The following is a 19,763-nucleotide window of genomic DNA, read 5'->3' as shown; positions in this document are numbered from 1 at the left end:
CCAGCTTCTAGAGACCATCTGCATCCCTTAGCTCATGGATTCTTTCTCCATCTTCAAAACCCACAGAATGACATCTTCAAATATCACTGTCACATGGCCTTTGACTCTAACCTGCCTGCCTCCCTCTAAGGACCCTTGTGATTGCATTGGGCCCACTCAGATACTATAGGATATCTCACCCTCTCAAGATCCTTAAATTGGTCATATCTTCAAAGTCCTTTTTGCCATGTGAAGTAACATATTCACAAGTTATGAGTATTAGGACATGGGAACCTTTGGGGTTATTCTAGCACATTTCACCACCTGATTGCCAAAGATTCATCACATTCATCGCCTAAGCAAAGTACATGCACTCCATCCCAACATCCATAAAATCATAACCCATCGCAGCATTAACTTAAAGTTGCCAACCTCCTGACTCGTCTCAATGGAATGAAGGAGGAGAGGGTCTGCAATTGCTCTTCCTTCATCCTGCATCTTCCTTCAGTTTTCCTGACTCCTGGGTTTGCTGAGAGTGTGCTCAGCTCCATGACAGAGACTCCATTACTGTGTGAACCAATTCCTGTGATGTCTCTCCCTTTCTAACCTTATTCATATAATATAAATACAGATGTGTGTATACATATGTAAACACATAAATATAAAAAATAAAAGTACTCAATAATAATTTTATATAGATTACATGTTGAAATAATACTATATTGGATATATTATCTCAAAATGTATAAATTAATCTCACCTCTTTCTTCTTATTTTACAAATGTAGCTACTTAAAAATATAAAGTATGCATGTGATTCATATTATATTTCTAATAGGTAACATTGATCTAAAGAAACACTAATGGAATTGATAACTGAATTCAGCAACATTGCTATAAAAAAGTCAAAATAAAAATATCGAGTGCATTTTAAAGTCTGAGTAATAAAACCAAATTTTTAAGTATAAGATTTAACTACCATAAAGAATTTTTTTTTAAAGCAATAAAAATTTAAAAGTTTACCAGTGAGAGGCCTTTATGCTGAACACTAGGAAATACTTTTGGGAGAAATTAACAGAGATACAAAATGGAAGCAAATACCTCCATTTTATCTAAACTCAAGTTTTATCTAAAAATTCAATGCAATGTCTTCTTTCTTTTTGTTCACAGAAACTGAAAAAACAGATCAGATGTTCTTACTAAAATGCAAAGGGCCAAAATTGCCCAAGATAATCATGGACTGGCACAATAATGCTGGAGGATATATAATATCATATTCCATGAGTTAATAGAAATCTATAGTAATGAAGATAGTGGCATTAGAGTAGAAAAAACAGAAAAACTCATAAATGTTTACTTGATCGATGACCAACACTGATTCATAGCAGTGAGGGAAGGCCAGTCTTTAAATAAATTGTGATTGTTTAAGTTGATATCCTTCTAGCATATACAAAAATAACTTACATGAAGGAATGACATTAGAGGAATGGTGGCATGACAGTTCCCCTTGGTCTCAGCCCTTGAAGTTTCACCAATTTAAATAGCAAGGACTCAACAAAGGATTCTCTGCTCAACGCACAAACATGACTCAGAGATCTGCACATTGAAACATCTAAAGGTGGGCAAGTGAAAGCAAACAAGAGAGGCGAGAAAAGAGAAGGGCTGAGAGGACACAGCCCAGTGGTGGGGAGCTCACTGGGGACTCAGCCAGAGAAGGGAGGAAACAAGTTGTGGCCAGTCCTCACCTCAGCCAGGAGAAGCAAACATGGGAAAGGGAAGGGTCATCAAGGAACATGTAGAAAGGACCCATGGACAAAGACACTAGGGTTGTGGGGGGGGATTGAATGTGGGAGGTGGGGTGGGTAAGGTAGGGGAGAGTAATGGGAGGAAATGGGGACAACTGCAATTGAACAATAAAAAAACATGTTTAGATAATTAAGAAATTGCAAAGTGCCTGTTTTCCACAGATCTGCCTAATCATTACACTAATACAAACAAATCTAAGAGTTAAAGAAATAAAAAGATATGGTGGGTGTTACTGCAGGAGTGAGCAGTATGAGCTGTGGCTGAGCCCAGGGAACTGGGCAAGGACACAGCCGGGGACTATGTCCACAGTGGTGGGGCAGCTGGCATTTCAGACAGAGAAACAAAGCCAGGAATCCCTGCTCCCCGAACCCCATAGCCTCAAGAGTTTGACACACTTGACCCCTGGTGTCAGGTTGGCTATTTGTATGCCTCACTGGGAGAAATGTCTGTTCAGGTCCGCTGCCAAATTTTTAAATGGATTGTTTGTCTGATGTTGAGTTGTATGAGTTCTTTATATATTTTGGATATTACACCCCTGTCAGAGCTATTGTTTGCAAGTATCTTCTCCCATTTGATTGGTTGCCTTTTTGTTTTGCTGGTGGTCTCTTTTGCTGTGCAGAACTCTTTGATTTGCAGAACTTCAGCCTCGTGGTTGCCTTCAAAGGGCTGAATGTAATTTTAAGACTGTAAAAATGTAACTAGTCCTTAACATTTAAGCGAGAGCTTGGTGCTGCTGCCGGGTAGAAACGAGGTGCTGAGCCAGATAACACAAGGTGGAGGACTGGATTCGGCACACAGGCCTTGTGTTTGCCACCTGTGATATAGTCCAATTCATTTATTTTGGCCTTTACGTTCCTTATCTTGGGGTCAAATTTATAAAATCCTCTCTAAGACCAAGGATCATAGGTTTAGTACTTATGTTTTCTTCTATGTAATTTATTGTTTCAGGTCTTCTGTTTAGGTCTTGGGATTTTATGGCCCAGTGATATGTTCTGCAAAGGTGTATGTTTAAGCTTATTAAACACTGGTATTAATATAGCCATTAGTTTGTTTTTCATGCCTTTCATATGTTCTCTTATTCTTCATCATCTGATAACTTTGTTCTTGTTCTAAGAGATGATGTGTGTTGGTGGTTCCTTCAATAATTGAATACACTAAGAACTGACTACACTCCCAAAGCATTTTGAGTTTGTAAAATGTTGCATACCAGAAAATAATGATTACTGTCTGGCATTATACTACTGATATTTAAACAAGAAGTTAAACCATTTGTCCACAGTGACTGACAAACTAAAAATAATTAAAATAATATTCATCCTAATAGCCTTTGATACATAATGCAAGGTACTGCTAGTACCTTCTTATACAATTATGGGAAGTTGACAAAATTCATTTTAAGTTCATCAGGCATGGTTTAGAGCACCACTGTTCTTCTCCTGGCCTCCCACAGTGATGTGTCATCTCTGAACTATATGAATTCTTGTAAAAGCAAAATACTATTGAATGTACAGATGGTGTGCTACAGTCAATATTTCTATGATGGCCTGCGCTGAGAACATTGATTACCTTATTGCATGCCTTTTAAGCATATATAACTAAAGACAGACTCTATCATCCCAATAATATTGTGCTATAATATTTTCATGTGCTACTATACTGTTACCAAAATACTAGCTAAGTTTCAATGACAGTTGGTGGAGTTCAACATCAAAAAGCATTAAAAGTGGTCTAGGATAAGGGGCCCTACCATTGGGCCCCGTATCTGATTAGGACCTCATGCAATTGCAGGCATCTCTGTCCACTTACATCGCTGATATCATCCATTGGCCCTGAATTTCTGTTAATATTCACTTGTGCTTGGACTTTGAACCAAAAACTTTATCCCATGATTAAGTGAAGAAAAGCTATGATTTCAATATTCCCGTTCTGTTAAGTCCTTTAAAAAACAATGCAAATAAATTGGATGGGGAAACCCTTCAAAAGTTTCGTGTAAACAGAATGGCCTCTGACACTGGTAAACACCACACTCAGGATGCTATGCATCTGTTAAAAAAAGAAACAGAAGTAGCCCACTTTCAGCCTTACCTAAACTACAAGATCATTGGGGATCCTCCCTACAAGACTTGTCTGATGCCAGAAAACTTAGTTTCCTGGAGAAACAGCATAACTCTTAGCCTTCTACTATATTGATGAAAAGCTGCTGATACTTCATAGCAGTGAATACTGATGAAAATGTGTAAAAGATATGAAAAGATCATTCAGGCATAAAACCCCCTAAATCACTAAGATATCTGCAATTCCAAGTTTAATATGCATATATGACTCTTGACAGAGCACAGTCGCTTATGGCAGGAACATGTGCAGGGGCCGAAATGTGCAAGAAGAGTCAAAACTGCATGAGTTTTAATGGTTAAATTTAAATTTAAATTTTCATTGACACAGAATGGATAAATTATAATATTTATAAAAGTAATACTAAAAACAATTGGACTAGATCTGCACTTGAAAACTGATGAACTTTACGATTACCATATTGATTAAAAGACCTGTTTACAAAATGATTTAAACCATATGATTGTAAGTTATACAAAGGTAGAAAACAATCAACCAGATCACATTGCACAGGGATGCAAAAAAATGGGATGTAAAACTATGATGAATAGCAAAGCACTAATGTGATTACCATTAAATTCTAAATGATGGTTGGAAGGAAGGGGCATGTTATTGAGAGAAGACATACAAAGAATTTTCTTGGCATAAGTAAAATTTGTTTTGTCTTGAGTACAATTACTCAGGTGCTTCTTATGTATTACACTCCTCATCCATGTTTCATGTATATACTTCACATGAATTACATATTAGAAAGAAATGATGAGAATCACAAATGCTTATTGCTAAACAAGCATAGGTAGAAGACTGTCTTATCAAGAAAACTGTTGTCCTAAAACATATTTTAAGAAAAAAATATAATTCAAAAGTAAATTATTTTAGAAGCAATCTTTGACATGCAAAAAATCCTAGAGCACAAAGGAAATAGTAGGCAAAAAAGCATGTATTTCTTGAATAAAGTCTTCATGTACTTTTTACTGTAAAATGTAAAGGTGACAAAAATAAAATATGAACAAAAGTTGTATGTAAGCTAATTGAGTGGCAGACTCTGTTATTTTGGAGAAGGTAGCTCGGACATAATTAAACCTTAAATAAGCATGGTAAAAATGAAAAGATAATCAGTAAAGGGAAAAATATACAAATCTACTAAATCCCTGAAAGAAATAGTAGGGAAAAGAGAAAAACAAAACAGGTCAAAAGAAATAAGCTAAGATTCAACTAGAAAACAAGTGTCACAAAATGAACATAGAAAATATAAAAAATTTGGGATAATTAAACTTATAAAAAGTTTATTGAGGAGCAGTGCAAGGAGTCATAACAACTAAATATAATAAGGTATCTTGGAAAGAAGCCATTAGGTAAAAACCGAGAAAATCTGAATAAACTAGGGACTTTAGTTCATTTTAAAGTATGCAAATATATTAATCACAATAATGTCTAAGATGACAGATTATAAATCAAATAAAGATTATAATAAATTAAAACATTGTAGATATTGAACTTAATAGTATAGAAAAAATAAATGAAAATAGAGAAATTGCAGTGAAATGCTAAATGAAAGAAGGTTAGAGTGTGCACAGAGATAGAGATGAGCTAGAGATAGAGATGTAGACAGGGATGGAGGTAGAGATAGAGATGGGGATAGAGTTAGAGATGGGATAGAGATAGAGATAGGAGAGATAGAGATAGGTAGAGATAGAGATGTAGACAGGGATGGAGATGGAGATGGAGATGGAGATGGAGATAGAAATGGGATAGAGATAGAGATGTAGACAGGGCTGAAGATGGACATGGAGATGGAGGTGGAGATTGAATTGAGATAGAGATAGATAGAGATAGAGATGTACACAGAAAATGAGATGGAGATGGAGATAGAAATGGGATAGAGGTAGAGATACCTGTGGAGACAAAGATAGAGATTGAGGGAGAGGGAGATGGAGACAGAGGTAGGTACATCAGACTAAATAGACTTTAAAACAGAAAGCAACATTAGAGATAAAAAGATTCACTATTTGAAGGTAAAAAGTTAAATTTCTAGACAGGTATAACAATTGTAAATAAGTTTGTACCATATAAAGCAGATTCAAAATATAAAGAAAGAATTGAGTAAGTTATAATGAGACTTAGTCAAATCCAGCTGGATTTGGAGGCATCAATATTATTTCTCATAAGTCACGACACCATAAAAGTCCTTCACGAGAACATGGGCAGGAAAATCTCAGATATTCCACACAGCAATACTTTCACTGATATATCCCCTAGAGCAAGGGACATAAAGGAAAGAATAAATAAATGGGATCTCGTCAAAAGGAAAAACTTCAGCATGGCTAAAAATAACAGCATTAAAATGAAAAGAGAACCAAATATGTGGGAAAACATATTTGCCAATGCTACCTCAGACAAGGGTTTGATCTCCAAAATATACAAAGAACTCAAACAACTCCACTCTGAGAAGACAAGCAACCCAATTAAAATATGGGCAAAGGATTTCAAAGGACACTCCTCCAAGGAGGATATACAAAGGGTACAGAGACATATGGAAAGATGATCAGTATTGCTAGCCATCAGAGAGATGCAAATTAGAACCACAATGAGATATCACTTCACACCAGTCAGAATGGCCATCATAGACAAAGCAACAAACAACAAGTGCTGGAGAAGCTGTAGAGAAAAGGGAACCCTAGTGCACTGTTGGTGGGAATGCAGACTGGTGCAGACACTATGGAAAACAGTATGGAATTTACACAGAAAACTAAAAATGGAACTGCCTTTTGACCCAGCAAGTTCACTGCTAGGATTATACCCTAAAAACCCTGAAACACCAATCCAAAAGAACCTATGCACCCCAATGTTCATAGCAGCACAATTCACAATAGCCAAGTGCTGGAAGCAACCTAAGTGCCCATCAGTAAATGAATGGATCAAAACACTATGATACATTTACACAATGGAATACTATGCAACAGAGAGAAAGAAGGAGCTCCTACCCTTTGCAACAGCATGGATGGAACTGGAGAGCATTGTGCTAAGTGAAATAAGCCAGACTGTGAAAGACAAATACCATATGATCTCACGTTTAACTAGAACCTAATCAACAAAACCAACAAGTAGACAAAATATAACCAAAGACATTGAAACTGGGAACAACCTGGCAGTAACCAGAAGGGAGAGGGGAGGGGACAATAGGGGAAAAGGGTGAGGGCTTTACAGGAACAAATATAAAGGACACATGCACAATAAGAAGTGGGGATAGAAACAAGGGAGGAAGGAGGGGAAGGCTGGGGTGGTGGAGAGTGGTGGGGGGAAAAGACAGAAAACTGTACTTGAACAACGATAAAAGTCAAAACTATTTAAATAAAATTTTAAAAAATAATTTCTCAAGTGCTGAGATGTCTATCAAAATTAATAGAAATACAGAGGATTTGTGTCATTCACTCACAATTATAATGCAATCAAGTTATAAAGAATTTTGTTCCTAATAATTAGAGGCATTTTATGTTTTCTAGAAAATACATATCATTCAAAAAAACACCATACACAAGTATAGGAAAGCAGGCACAACAAAATTCAGTGATTAGTTATCTTGCCAAGCACAACTGAAAAATGATAATAGCAGAAAACTAAATATAACAAGAATAAAATATGGATTATGATTAACTCAATTCAGTGCAACCATGTTAAAGTGAGTGAAGTTCCCCAAATGCCAGAACTGAAATCAAGAGATGAAGAGGTTAGCAACACATTTTATAACTTAGGGAACTAATCTAGTCGCTTGGGGACAATTCAGGAGACAACTTAAGTGATGATCACCTTATTAATGGTACAGATATTTATGATACAAAAAGATGAGCATTACTGTCAATGGTTACACAATGGAGAAAATCACATTGAACCCATGCTACACTTACTCCATACTTAAATCCTTCAAATGCTTCAAATTCAGGATGAGTCAGTCCTCCCATGTCCCTTATCTCTGCACCTTAGATATTTGACAAAACGGTGCAGCATTTGAGAAAAAGCTCCCCCTTTAGTACCACATCTATATTTATAGCACAATATGAGAAACAATAAAACAAATCTTTATGTAAACTATCAAAGTTTGTCACTCACCTCAGGAAAGCCACAATCACACTGCTCTCCGGTTTCTATAATTCCATTGCCACACGTTGATTGCCTTCCTTGGACAACCAGTTTTGAAACAGTTTGATTCTGAAGACATTTTAATTCTGGTTGTACAACTTTATGTATAAATGCATCCACACTGCAACTGCTAAACAACTTTACACCATTGGAGCGTCTAAAATTAAATTATATTCTTCAGATAAGTGGGGCAAAGTCACTATCAAATTAACACTGTTCCATATAACACTGTTCATTCCATACAACTTCAATTACAGGAAAGCCAAGAATGAGACAGAGCTTTTATTGTTAATACAAGTCATAAATGGAAGGAATGGGCTCATTTATACTGTAATTTAATATCATGGAAATCTAGCAAGCAGAGGAAGTTTAAGGTGACATGAGTCACAATATATTAAAACACAACAGTGCTTGCCACACAAAAGGTCTATTTAAGTATGTCCCATTATTCATTATTTTTGTTATTATTGTCATCATAATTATAATCATTATTATAGAGTACTAATTATCATTAAGAATTTGAAGCCCTGGTCAGGTGACCCAGTTTGTTGGAACACCCTCTCAGACATCATTAACAATATGAAATATACTAGCAAATTTACATGGCAAACTAAAGGAATAAAAGGTAGTTGACTGTGTTAGGGAAATAATCAGAAATATTTGTTCCATGGTAACAATCAATTAAAATATCTCAACATTAAGTATGTATAATGTATATGCCTTAAATTATTGTTTATTTTTAAATTGCATGAATGCATATTTTTAAATTGCAGTTGAATGCATTTTTGTTTAATTTTGTAGCCATCTCAAACTTAGAAAAATGATACAAATAGAGCCCTAAAGATAATTTTTTTTCCTGAAACAGTTAACTGTAAGTTGTCATCAAAATATTTTGATAACTCTAAATATTTTAAAGTATAATTTTTACATAGAAAATGAATTCTCCTAAAACAGATACTTTAAATCCAGGAAATAATGACACATTATAATGACACATTAATTCCTAATCCTAATATTTCATTCAGAATTTCCCTTCAGCACAATATTGTAACTTTTATAGCAAAAGGATAAAGCTCGGAATCAACCATCACCTTTAGTTCTCTTGTCTCCTTAGTCTAGTTACTTACTTTTTTATTAGATTTCATGACCAAAACAGTTTCATTATTACCAGTCAATTTTTTGGTAAAATATCCCTCAATTTCGGTTTATGAAATGCTTCCTCATGATTAGACTGAGGTGATGCAACATTATCACAAGTGTTGCTGAGTTCATTTCACAGCATCCTAACAAAGGCACGTGATTTTGGTTTGTAATAGTACTGACAGAAATTACTTTGATTAGCTGATTAAAGGTATGTCTGCCAGTCTTCATTCTAAAATTACGTTTTTTCCTTAAAAAACGTAAAAATTATTTGTAGGGAGGTACTTTGGTTTTAAGTAAATATCCCATTTCTAACTTTCCAATTTATTCATTCATGTATTTACATAATTGTGGAATCATGTTTTCCTACAGTACTATATTAAATGGGTTATAATACATTACTATCCTTATTATCTATGACATTCAAATGGTCACATACTTGACTATAGGGAGCCCCTTCCAACTGGCTTTTGAGCCCCTGACAAATCTCCATAGTTCTTTGCACAGCACCTTGTATTCACACAAGTTGTTCAAGGCTCATTTGTACTTTCTCTGCCTTAGCCCTGTAATCTATCATTTCTCCACGGTGCCCCAGGTTGTTCTAGTGGAGAATAGTATTTTAAGATATTACCTGGGTGCTACACGTCCTCGTTGTTGTTAGATTTTTTTAAACATTACATTTGTTTAATAAAACTTTCACTTGAAAATATTCATACTTTTCTAGAAATACTATGTTACTTGTAAATATTTTAGATATGTCATTTGGAATAAATGGTAAAACTCAGAGTCAATTATTATTATATCTGACCAATTCTTTTTTTCTTTATTGTTATTGTTGACACTTACAAATGTCCCCATTCCCCCGAACCCCTTCCCACCTCTACTCTGTCCCCACCATGCCCCTCCCTCTGGCCATCACCACATTGTTGTCTGAGTCTATGGGTTATGCAAATATGTTTTTGGTGAATTCCTTCATCTTCTTTCATCCACTCCACCCCCTCCCCTCTGGCAGCTGTTAGTGATTAGATTTATAAAGCACAGAGACAACGGCCACACCAGCATCTTGAGAAATGGTCAGTCCCTTTGCTATCACCTGCAATTTGCAATATCCCCACAAATTTGGGCTCCTATAATGGCACAAGTTTACTGATATTTCAGCCTCAGGGGGGAACAACTTTTTGGCATATGAATTACTCAATGATTTCTGAGCTCCCAGGTCTGTCAGGTGTTTTAAGGTCTCACTGTGTTAATGTCATTTCCTCCTACACAGTTATTTACCTCATGTAGATGTTATTTTGTCAGTAGATTGGCCCCACCTGCTGCTATCTTTGGTGCATTCCAGTTCTGGAAGTGGAGAAGATGCTTTTCCTTTGTTTGTTTTCCTAGTTTTAACTAGTTATTTCATCACAAAATTGGAGGGGACTAAAACACCGTACTGATTCTTTTACCATTTTACTTTCATCATTTCCCTTATTCTTTTTTTTAATCCATACCTGAGGATATGTTTATTGACTTTAGAAAGAGAGGAAGTGGGGAAGAGAGAGAAAGGGAGAGAGAGATGTCTACCTGAAAGAGAAACATGGATCAGTTGCCTCCGGTACATGCCCTGGCCCAGGACTGCACCTGAAACCTGTGTCGCACCCAAAACCTGGGCATGTGCCCTGACACAGAAGGCAACCTGCAACCTTTTGGTGTAGAGGACCCTGTTCAACCAACTGAGTCACCCCAGCAGGGCCTCTCCCTTATTCTTAAAACATAGTCCTCCCTAGGTAAGGATACATCTTATCTTGGTTCTTATTTTAATATCTTCTTCCTCTGTATGACAAGTATGCAAAGTTCCAACTTAAGGCACCTCCTTTCACTCTTTTCAACTTCCTTCTAAATCATCAGTTCATGGTTTTAATTCCCATCAATATGCTGATGGCTCGCACACTTTAGATCCCTTGTCCTCGGAGATCCTGACCTATGTAACTGTGCACTTAATGCTAAAGAAGGACTCAGAGCCCCCAGTATAACAAATACTAACTACCTCAATATTTCCCATCTTCTCCTTTTGCAAGAAAAAAATATTTGCCTCTTTCAATATCTGCTAAAAGCTGTGATGTTCAAAACTCTACAAATAATTCCAGCCATTTCCATTTCTCTTGGTCTTAATAAACTGCTGTAATTATTATGAGACTCATCTCCCAAATATTCCTATGTTGTTGTTCCCTCCGATGTATTATTCATTCATTTGAAGTTCATTTTTATTCTCCATCCTGCATAAATCAATTTAAAATGTACTTTGTTACTTTGACCATCAAGTTCCAACTCTCATGTCATCATTATGTGGTCAGACTCTTTCCTACATACCCTGTATTAGTCACCTCCTGGACTTCCTTCCCTCACTCATTGTTCTGTTTCCTTATTGTACTCTACTGTCTTTCCCTTATGCCTTTTATATATTTCCTAACAGTCACAGCTGTTTCTTTTGTTTGGCATTTTTATCCCTCTCCCCCTGCAGTCTCCTTATTCCTGTCACTTGAACTCCTCAAGTTTCCTGCTATCGACTCATCACTCCCTTGCTTACCCTGAAAAATATTCAACAAGTTTTTTTTAGGATGTTATTTATTTATTTTTAGAGGGAAGGGAGGGAGAACGAGAGAAAGAGAGAAAACATCAATGTGTGGTTGCCTCTCGTACACCCCCATCTGGGGACCTGGCTTGCAACCCAGGCGTGTGCCCTGACTGGGAATCAAACCGGCAACACGTTGGTTCAGAGACTGGCACTCAGTCCCCTGAGCCACACCAGCCAGGGTTCAACAGGTTCTTTACATGACCAGATTCATTCTTTCACTTCCAAGTCCCAACATAATTATTTCTTAGACCACTTTATTAGAAAGTTTCCTCTCCCAATCTATGCCCTATTTATCTCCTTCTTAAAAAGCTATCATAAGATATTTATATTTTGTTTATTCTATGGCCACTTTTTACTTTTCTGTCTCTAATGCACTAGTATAAGACAGGTAGGACTTACCTATCTTGTTAACTGTTCATGGGACAGACACACACTTTCCTGCATACAGTCAGTGTTTGGGACATATGTTTATAATGATAAATAAATTTAGCCTCAAGACTCTAGTAAACCCCAGAAAGCTCATTATCAACAAACACTTTCTCTGTAGACTATAATATTGAATATGGAAATATTAGGCACATTTTCTGCAATAGCCAATACTCAATTTATTTCATAAGCTTTAAATTAGCATATATATTTTTAATAAAAAGTCATCTTACTCAAATTATATTGCAAAGGCTTATACATCAAATACTACTACAAACATTTCCCCCCCAAAAGACACAGATTTAATCACAACACCACCTTACATTGCTTGAGGGTTCATAATGCATGTAGTTCCTGGGCAGTAACAATTATAGATGTCGTCGTATGTGAATCCCAGATTAATCCCAAGCAACTGTGCCATAACAACTGAAAACGCCTCTGAAGTTATCCTGTTTGGGTACTGAACGCACAAAAAAATGTAGCCTAAGTTATTTCTTCACCCCTTTGATCTTTACACAAGTAATTTGTGGGCATACTACCTAAATGCAAATACAAGAGCAAGAAAATAGTATTCCAAAGCCCAGTATTTTCTTAGAAATATGAAAAACAAAAAAGGGTAAATTTTGAAAACTGGTATTTTAAATCTAAATGGCATTGGCATTTAACAGATAAAATAATGCTATTTTATGTTTTCATTATATTACTGATTTAAATTCAAATAACTTTAAATTTTTAGAAGAATAGGCTTTGTTTTAGTAACTGTATTTTTTTTCCCAGTGAACTGTAGGAAAAAATATACAAATTCTTAAGGTTTGAATGGAAAATCAATTTTGACTTCAGAAATACTTTTAGGAGTCTTCCCTCTTCTTGGATTTTTTTTCTGTCTCTATGGTCAATTAATACTCAACAAAGGGGGCAGGAGCATCAAAGGGAGTAAAAATAGCCTTTTCAACAAATGGTGTTGGGAGATCTAGATAAGTACATGCAAAACAATGATACTCAACCACAAACTTACACCATACACCAAAATAAACTCAGGATGGATCAAAAATTTAAATGAAGTCACAACACCATAACAGTCCTAGAGGGAAACATAGGCAGGAAAATTCAGATACTCCACGCAGCAATATTTTCATCAATATACCCTCTAGAGCAAAAGGCACAAAGGAAAGATTATACATATGGGACTTCATCAAATTAAAAACCTCTGATTCGCTAAAGAAAATATCAGCAAAGTGGAAAGGGAACCAACTGTATAGGAAAACATATTTGCCAACCATACTTTGGACAAGGCTTTGATCTCCAAAATTTGTAAAGAACTAACATGACTCCACTCCAGGAAGACAAACAATGCAGTTAAAAATCCACAAAGGACCTAAACAGACACTTCTCCAAGGAGGACATTCAGAGGGCCATATACATGTTAAAGGATGCTCAGCATCACTAACCATCAGAAAGACACAAATTAAAACCACAAGGACATATCACTTCACACCTACCAAAACAGCTGCCATCAATAAATCAACAAATAATAGGTGCTGGCAAGGATGTGGAGCAAAGGGAACCCTAGCGTACTGTTTGTGGGAGTGCAGCCTGGTGCAGCCACTGTGGAAAACAGTATGGAATTTCCTCAAAGAATTAAAAATGGAACTGCCTTTTGACCCAGTAATTCTATTATTGGGACTATACCCTAAGGACCCTGAAACACTGATTCATAGGAACCTATGCACCCCAATGTTCATAGCAGCACAATTTATAATAGCCAAGTGATGGAAACAGCCTAAGTGCCCATCAGTAAATGAGTGGATCAGAAAACTATGGTACATTTACACAATGGAATACCATGCTCCAGAAAGAAAGAAGGGGATCCTACCCTCACAAGAGCATGGATGGACCTGGGGAGCATTATGCTAAGTGAAATAAGCCAGGCAGTGAAAGACAAATACCATATGATCTCACCTATTAGTGGAACCTAATCAACAAAACAAACAAATGAGTAAAATAGAACCAGAGACATGGAAATAAAGAAAAAACTAACAGAGGGAAGTGGGGAGGGGGATAACAGGGGAAAGAAGGGGAAGGGGCAAGCCAAGGAACATGTATGAAGGATCCATGGACAAAGCCAACTGGGGTGAAGACTGAATATGGGAGGTGAGGGTGGGTGGGGCAGGGGAGAGTAGTCAGGATAAAATGGAGACAACTGTACTTCAACAACAAAAATTAACAAAATTAAGAAATAGTTTAGGATAGTAAGTGAAATTAATTTTTTTCTAAAGGCAGAATACTATAAAACCTTGAAAGTAACATTTCTTTTGTCTTAAAAAATAAAATTTGAGAAGTAGTAATGTCAGGAAGACGTAAACCCCTGACAACCAATGAGCTTTTCACTATCTGCATAGCTTCTCCTTTTCCATAATATCATGTATTTGGAATCATATGCTATTTGGTTAAATCAAATGAAAACAAAACAAAAACAAGCAAAATCCCAATTATAACAACAAAAGAGAAAAGAATAAGGGAAAAAGGAATATTAAAAGAAAAAAGAATATGAGAAGACAAAAGAAAATAAAAAGAATATCAGAGGAAAAAAGGAATAGAAAAAATAAGAAAGAAAAACGTTAAAAAAAACTAAAATAACAAAAAAAGAATAAGAAAAGGAGAGAGTAAAATTACTAAAGAAAATAATATGAAAGAAATATGAAATGGCAAATATAAAAGAAAAATAGCAAACATGGAAAAATTAATAAAGCTATGAACAAGAAAATAATGGGAAAAAACCAAAGTGGCACCTGCCTGCTGCAATCTCCCTTTCGATAATGCTCCAATGTTGTCTGAAGCTGATGTAAGACAATGTCAGATGCTGTTCATATCTGGCCCTCTGCATGGCTACAAGTGATGCTACAAGTGATCCAGAGTTTGTGGCTGATTCCTCCTGGCTTGGCCACAGCCAGGATGGGCCAAGTTGCTCTACAAAGCTGGCTTTTTATCAGCACTGGGTCCAGGGGTGGGTAAACAAAAGTCCCAAGGCACCACAAGATCCATTTCTACCTGTCTCTGCCTGCCAGCTGGCTGTCAATCAGTCCCTGAAACAGCTGTTTCTGAACTGGCTTCTGGAAGAATGTGGCAGGTGGGGCCCCTGAATCTCCCAGGAAGGGGAGGTGCCATTCAGACTTCAGGGAAGATGGTGGGAGTCCTACTTGGTCCAGAGCCACACATCTGAGTCTATCCTGGATTATTTCCCTGAACTCTGCAGGGTGGAGCCCCTAGCGGGCATGTGGGTATGGCCTGCAGAACCCAGAGTTTGGGTCTGCCAAAAACCAGGAGGTGTGTCTATCAGCTCTCCCATGATGGGAAAGTGCCAGTCCAGTTCCCATGGAAGTGTAGGGAAAGCTGCAACCCAAAGCCAGTCTCTGACACCCTCTGAGCCTGCCTATGCTGCTGTCTCCACAGCAGGAGTTAAGAAGCAGGCTGGGGCAAATCAAATTCCAGAGGATGGAGTGAGTGAGATTTCAACAGGTAGGGTGAGCAGGTATCCCAAAGGGTGGGATAATTGTTTTTCCCCAGGCTGATTCCCTGGGAGGGCCTTGCTTTTCTCAAGAAAAAATGGCTGCTGCAATATTGCATGATGACCCAGCACAGGGATCCCAGCAACCATTCCCCCACGTCTCTTCCCAATGCCCCCCACTTCACACTCTCCTCAGGCGATTCCAGTGTGCACCACCCTCCCTTTGCCAGAACCCAGGGTGCTTTGGACCTTTAAATAAATGGCTTTGTCTTCAGTGGGTTCCATCTCTCCCAGTGGATAGAAACTCCACCGTCTTTCACTAATGAATGCTACATGGGCAGCTGATCCCAGCTTTGGCACTCCCAGCTGGGAAGCCCAGTCTGAGGTCCAGGAATCTCTCCTCTCAGCAGGAAGCTTCTGCATAATGCTATTGTTCCGCAACTTCAGCTGCCACCTGTGGGAGCTGGGCCACCCTGTTTTGCCACCTCATCCCTCCTACTGGTCTCAAGGTGGTTTCCCTCTATCCTAGGTTAAAAGTCTACTTTGCAGATAGCCTTCACTTGGTAATTCAGGGTGACTGTTCCCCAATTCAGTTTTATTTCCAGTTTGTTTCTGGGAGGAAGTACGAAAAAGATCCTCCTATGCCAGGACCATCTTGCAACCCCTTTTATATGTTTTTTTTCTTCTATAATTTTATAATTTGAGTTGAAATTTGTTTCATGATATGCTTTTTAAAATTATTATTGTTGTTGTTGTTGTTCAAGTACAGTTTTCTGCCTTTTCTCCCCACCGCAGCCCAACACCCCAGCACTCTCCACCTCCCTCCCATTTCCAACACCCCCCCCCATTATTGTCCATGTGTCCTCCATAATTGCTCCTGCAAACCCTTCACCCTTTTCCCCTAAAATCCCTCCCCTCTGCCCTCTGGTCACTGATTCTTGAATTGTTTAAGCCACCTAGAGCTGGCAGTAAATTCAACATTGTGGTTGGGTCCAGTTTTGTTCAGTATCACAAACAAACGTGTTGCTTTGCCCATCATCACTGTGATGCAGGGAGATACACTCCTCTGTCTGGTCTTCATTGCAGGTCATCAGAATCTTCTCCATGTATAATATAGGCCCTTCTGGAATTTGTTACTTTTGTTCCATTCAATGAAGAGGTCCTTCAACAGTCCTTCCAACACTTTGTTCTTGATCTTTAAGACTGTGGCTGTCTATAGCTCTGGAGCTCCAGCTGGTTATGAGCCCAGTCCCCTGTCACCCCACCCCTTCTTTCCTTTCAACATGGCAGATGCTGCTGTCTTGGGGTCTTTCCCCAAGGACTTCCTGGCAGGTGGATTGGCCATGGCCATCACCAAGACAGTGGTCGTGCCAATCAAGTGGGTCAAGCTGCTGCTGCACGTGTAGCATGCCAGCAAGCAAATCACCATAGATAAGCAATACAAGCATTACAGACTATGTGGTGTGTACCCCCAAGGAGAAGGGAATCCTGTCCTTCTGGTATGGTAACCTGGCCAATGTCATCAGCTACATCCCCTCCCAGGCTATCAACTTTGCCTTTAAAGATAAATACAAGCAGATCTTCCTGGGTGCTGTGCATGAGAGAACACAGTTTTGGTGCTTCTTTGCAGGGAATCTGGCATCAGGTGGTGCCACTGGGGCCACCTCACTCTCTTTTATATACACTCTGGATTTTTCCCATACTCGTCTAGCCGCTGATATTGGCAAAGCTGCATCTGAAAGGGAATTCAAAGACCTCAATGACTGCTTCATTGAGATCTACAGATCTGGTTGGATTAGAGGTCCGTACCAAGGCTTTAATGTGTCTGTGCAGGGTATTATCATCTACCGAGCTGCCTACTTCAATATCTGAGACACTGCAAATGGAATGCTTCCAGATCCCAAGAATGCTCACATCTTCATCACCTGGGTTGGCTTACTATCCATTTGACACTGTTTGTGAGTGCGTGCTGATGCAGTCAGGGCACAAAGGAACTGATATCATGTACACAGGCTCGCTCGACTGCTGGAATATTGCTGGTGATCAAGTAGGCAAAGCCTTTTCAAGGGTGCATGGTCCCATGTTGTCAGAGGGATGGGTGGTGCTTTTGTGCTTGTCTTGTATGATGGAGTCAAGAAGTTCACATAAATTATTTCCTAGTCTTCCCTCCCCTTGACCTCCAATGTGAACAGGCATGTTGCATTATGTACCATATCTTGAGCATTCTGGACAGACTGTTGGCCATCTATTTATCAATGGCAGCTATTTACTGCTTGAAAATAAGAAGCAATAATATTCATCTGACCACTTTTCCTTTAAAGCCATTTCCATGATTATGATGGGACTCAATTAACTTTTTTATTTCAGTCACTCTAGATAAACAACTAATTTGAATAACAATCTGATATATATCTCATATATATCTCATATATATATGATATATCTCATATGTATGTGTGTGTGTGTGTGTGTGTGTGTGTGTGTATATATATATGGAGAGAGAGGGAGGGAGAGGGAGATATCATGGCCATGGTGAATTAAAATATGCCTGGCTGGCAAGCATGCACTGACTTTCCTCCTTTTAGTACTTAGTCAAACAGTAAACTCTAAAATAATGGTAAAAAGTATGACCATCATTAACAAATCAACAAACAACAAGTGCTTATGAGGTTGTGGAGAGAAGGAAACTCTAGTACAGTGTTGGTGGGAACGCAGACTGGTGCAGCCACTGTGGAAAACAGTATGGAACTTTCTAAAAACCTAAAATGGAACTACATTTTGATCCAGTGATTCCACTGCTGGGATTATACCCTAAGAATCCTGAAACACCAATTCAAAAGAAGCTATACACCCCAATGTTAACAGCAGCATTATTCACAATAGCCACGTGCTGGAAACTGCTTAAGTACCCATCAGTAAATAAGTGGATCAAAAACAGTGGTACATTTACAGAATGGAGTATTAGGCAGCCAAAAGAAAGGAACTCCTACCCTTTGCCACAGCATGGACAGAACTGGAGAGCATTATGATAAGTGAAAAAAGCCAGGTGGTGAACAAGAAATACCATATGATCTCACCTATTAGTGGAGCTTAATCAACAGAACAAACAAGCAAAATAGAACTTGAGACATGGAAATAAAGAACAAATTGACACTGACAAAAGGGAATTGGGGAGGGCGATACTGATGGAAAGAAGAGGAAGGGGCAAGCTAAGGAACATGTATAAAGTACCCTTGGACAACAGGGTGGGGGTGGATTGTGGGGATGGATGAGGGGTGGACAGTGTGCATGGGAGAGCAATGGGGAAAAGAGTGGTACAACTATAACTGAACAACAATAACAAATAATTAAGAAATAAAAATAGTATAGTATAGTAAATGCATAAACCAGTAACATAGTCATTTGCTAGCATTATTAAGTATTACGTACTGTGTGTGATTGTATTACTACTTCTATATAACTGGCAGTGCAACAGGTGTGTTGACACCAACATCCCCAGAATCACATGAGCAATGTGTTGCACTATGAAGTTATGATGGCTACAACCTTACTAGGTGATAGTAATTTTTCAGATCCATTATAATCTTCTAGGACCCCCCCATCAAAGATCTGGTCCATTGTTGCCCTAAATAACATTATATGGTACATGATTGTACTCATTACACTTGAGACAAAGATTCAACGTCTTACTACATTCAGGTTATTAATAAGCTAGAAAAAAAGGATACATATAACCCACCAAGACTGAATAATGAAGAAAAAGAAAATCTGAAGAGACAAATAACTAGTAAGGAGATTGAAGCAGTAATCAAACACCTTCCAAGAACAGCAACAACAAAACAGCAACAAAAACCCAGGACCTGATGGCTTTGAATCAGGCTTTTAAATCAGAATTTACTAGTGATTCAGGCTTTGGTGGATCTGAATCACTGGCAAATTCTACCAAATATTTAGCTAAGATTTAATGACAATTCTCCTCAAACTCTTCCACAGAATTGAAGAGGGGATGCTCACAAAATTATTCTATGAGGCCAGCATTACC

At 38.0% G+C, this 19,763-nt stretch overlaps 1 protein-coding gene and 1 pseudogene across 1 annotated transcript in view; one reads left to right on the top strand and one right to left on the bottom strand.

The window, feature by feature from the left end:
- The window catches only part of LOC139440490 (A disintegrin and metallopeptidase domain 3-like), an 88,324-nt gene that overhangs the window by 37,235 nt on the left and 31,326 nt on the right, over nt 1-19,763 (bottom strand). The window contains exons 11-12 of the mRNA XM_071220145.1: nt 12,540-12,676; nt 8,004-8,190 (exon numbers count right to left, since the gene is read on the bottom strand). Coding sequence (XP_071076246.1) covers nt 8,004-8,190; nt 12,540-12,676 — 324 coding nt within the window. The remainder of the gene's footprint in view (nt 1-8,003; nt 8,191-12,539; nt 12,677-19,763) is intronic.
- Nucleotides 17,005-17,869, top strand: LOC128779843 (ADP/ATP translocase 2 pseudogene; annotated as a pseudogene).

Source organism: Desmodus rotundus, chromosome 13, assembly GCF_022682495.2.
Source record: "Desmodus rotundus isolate HL8 chromosome 13, HLdesRot8A.1, whole genome shotgun sequence".
NCBI classification, from domain to species: Eukaryota; Metazoa; Chordata; class Mammalia; order Chiroptera; family Phyllostomidae; genus Desmodus; species Desmodus rotundus.
This window is presented reverse-complemented; position numbering and strand designations above follow the sequence as displayed.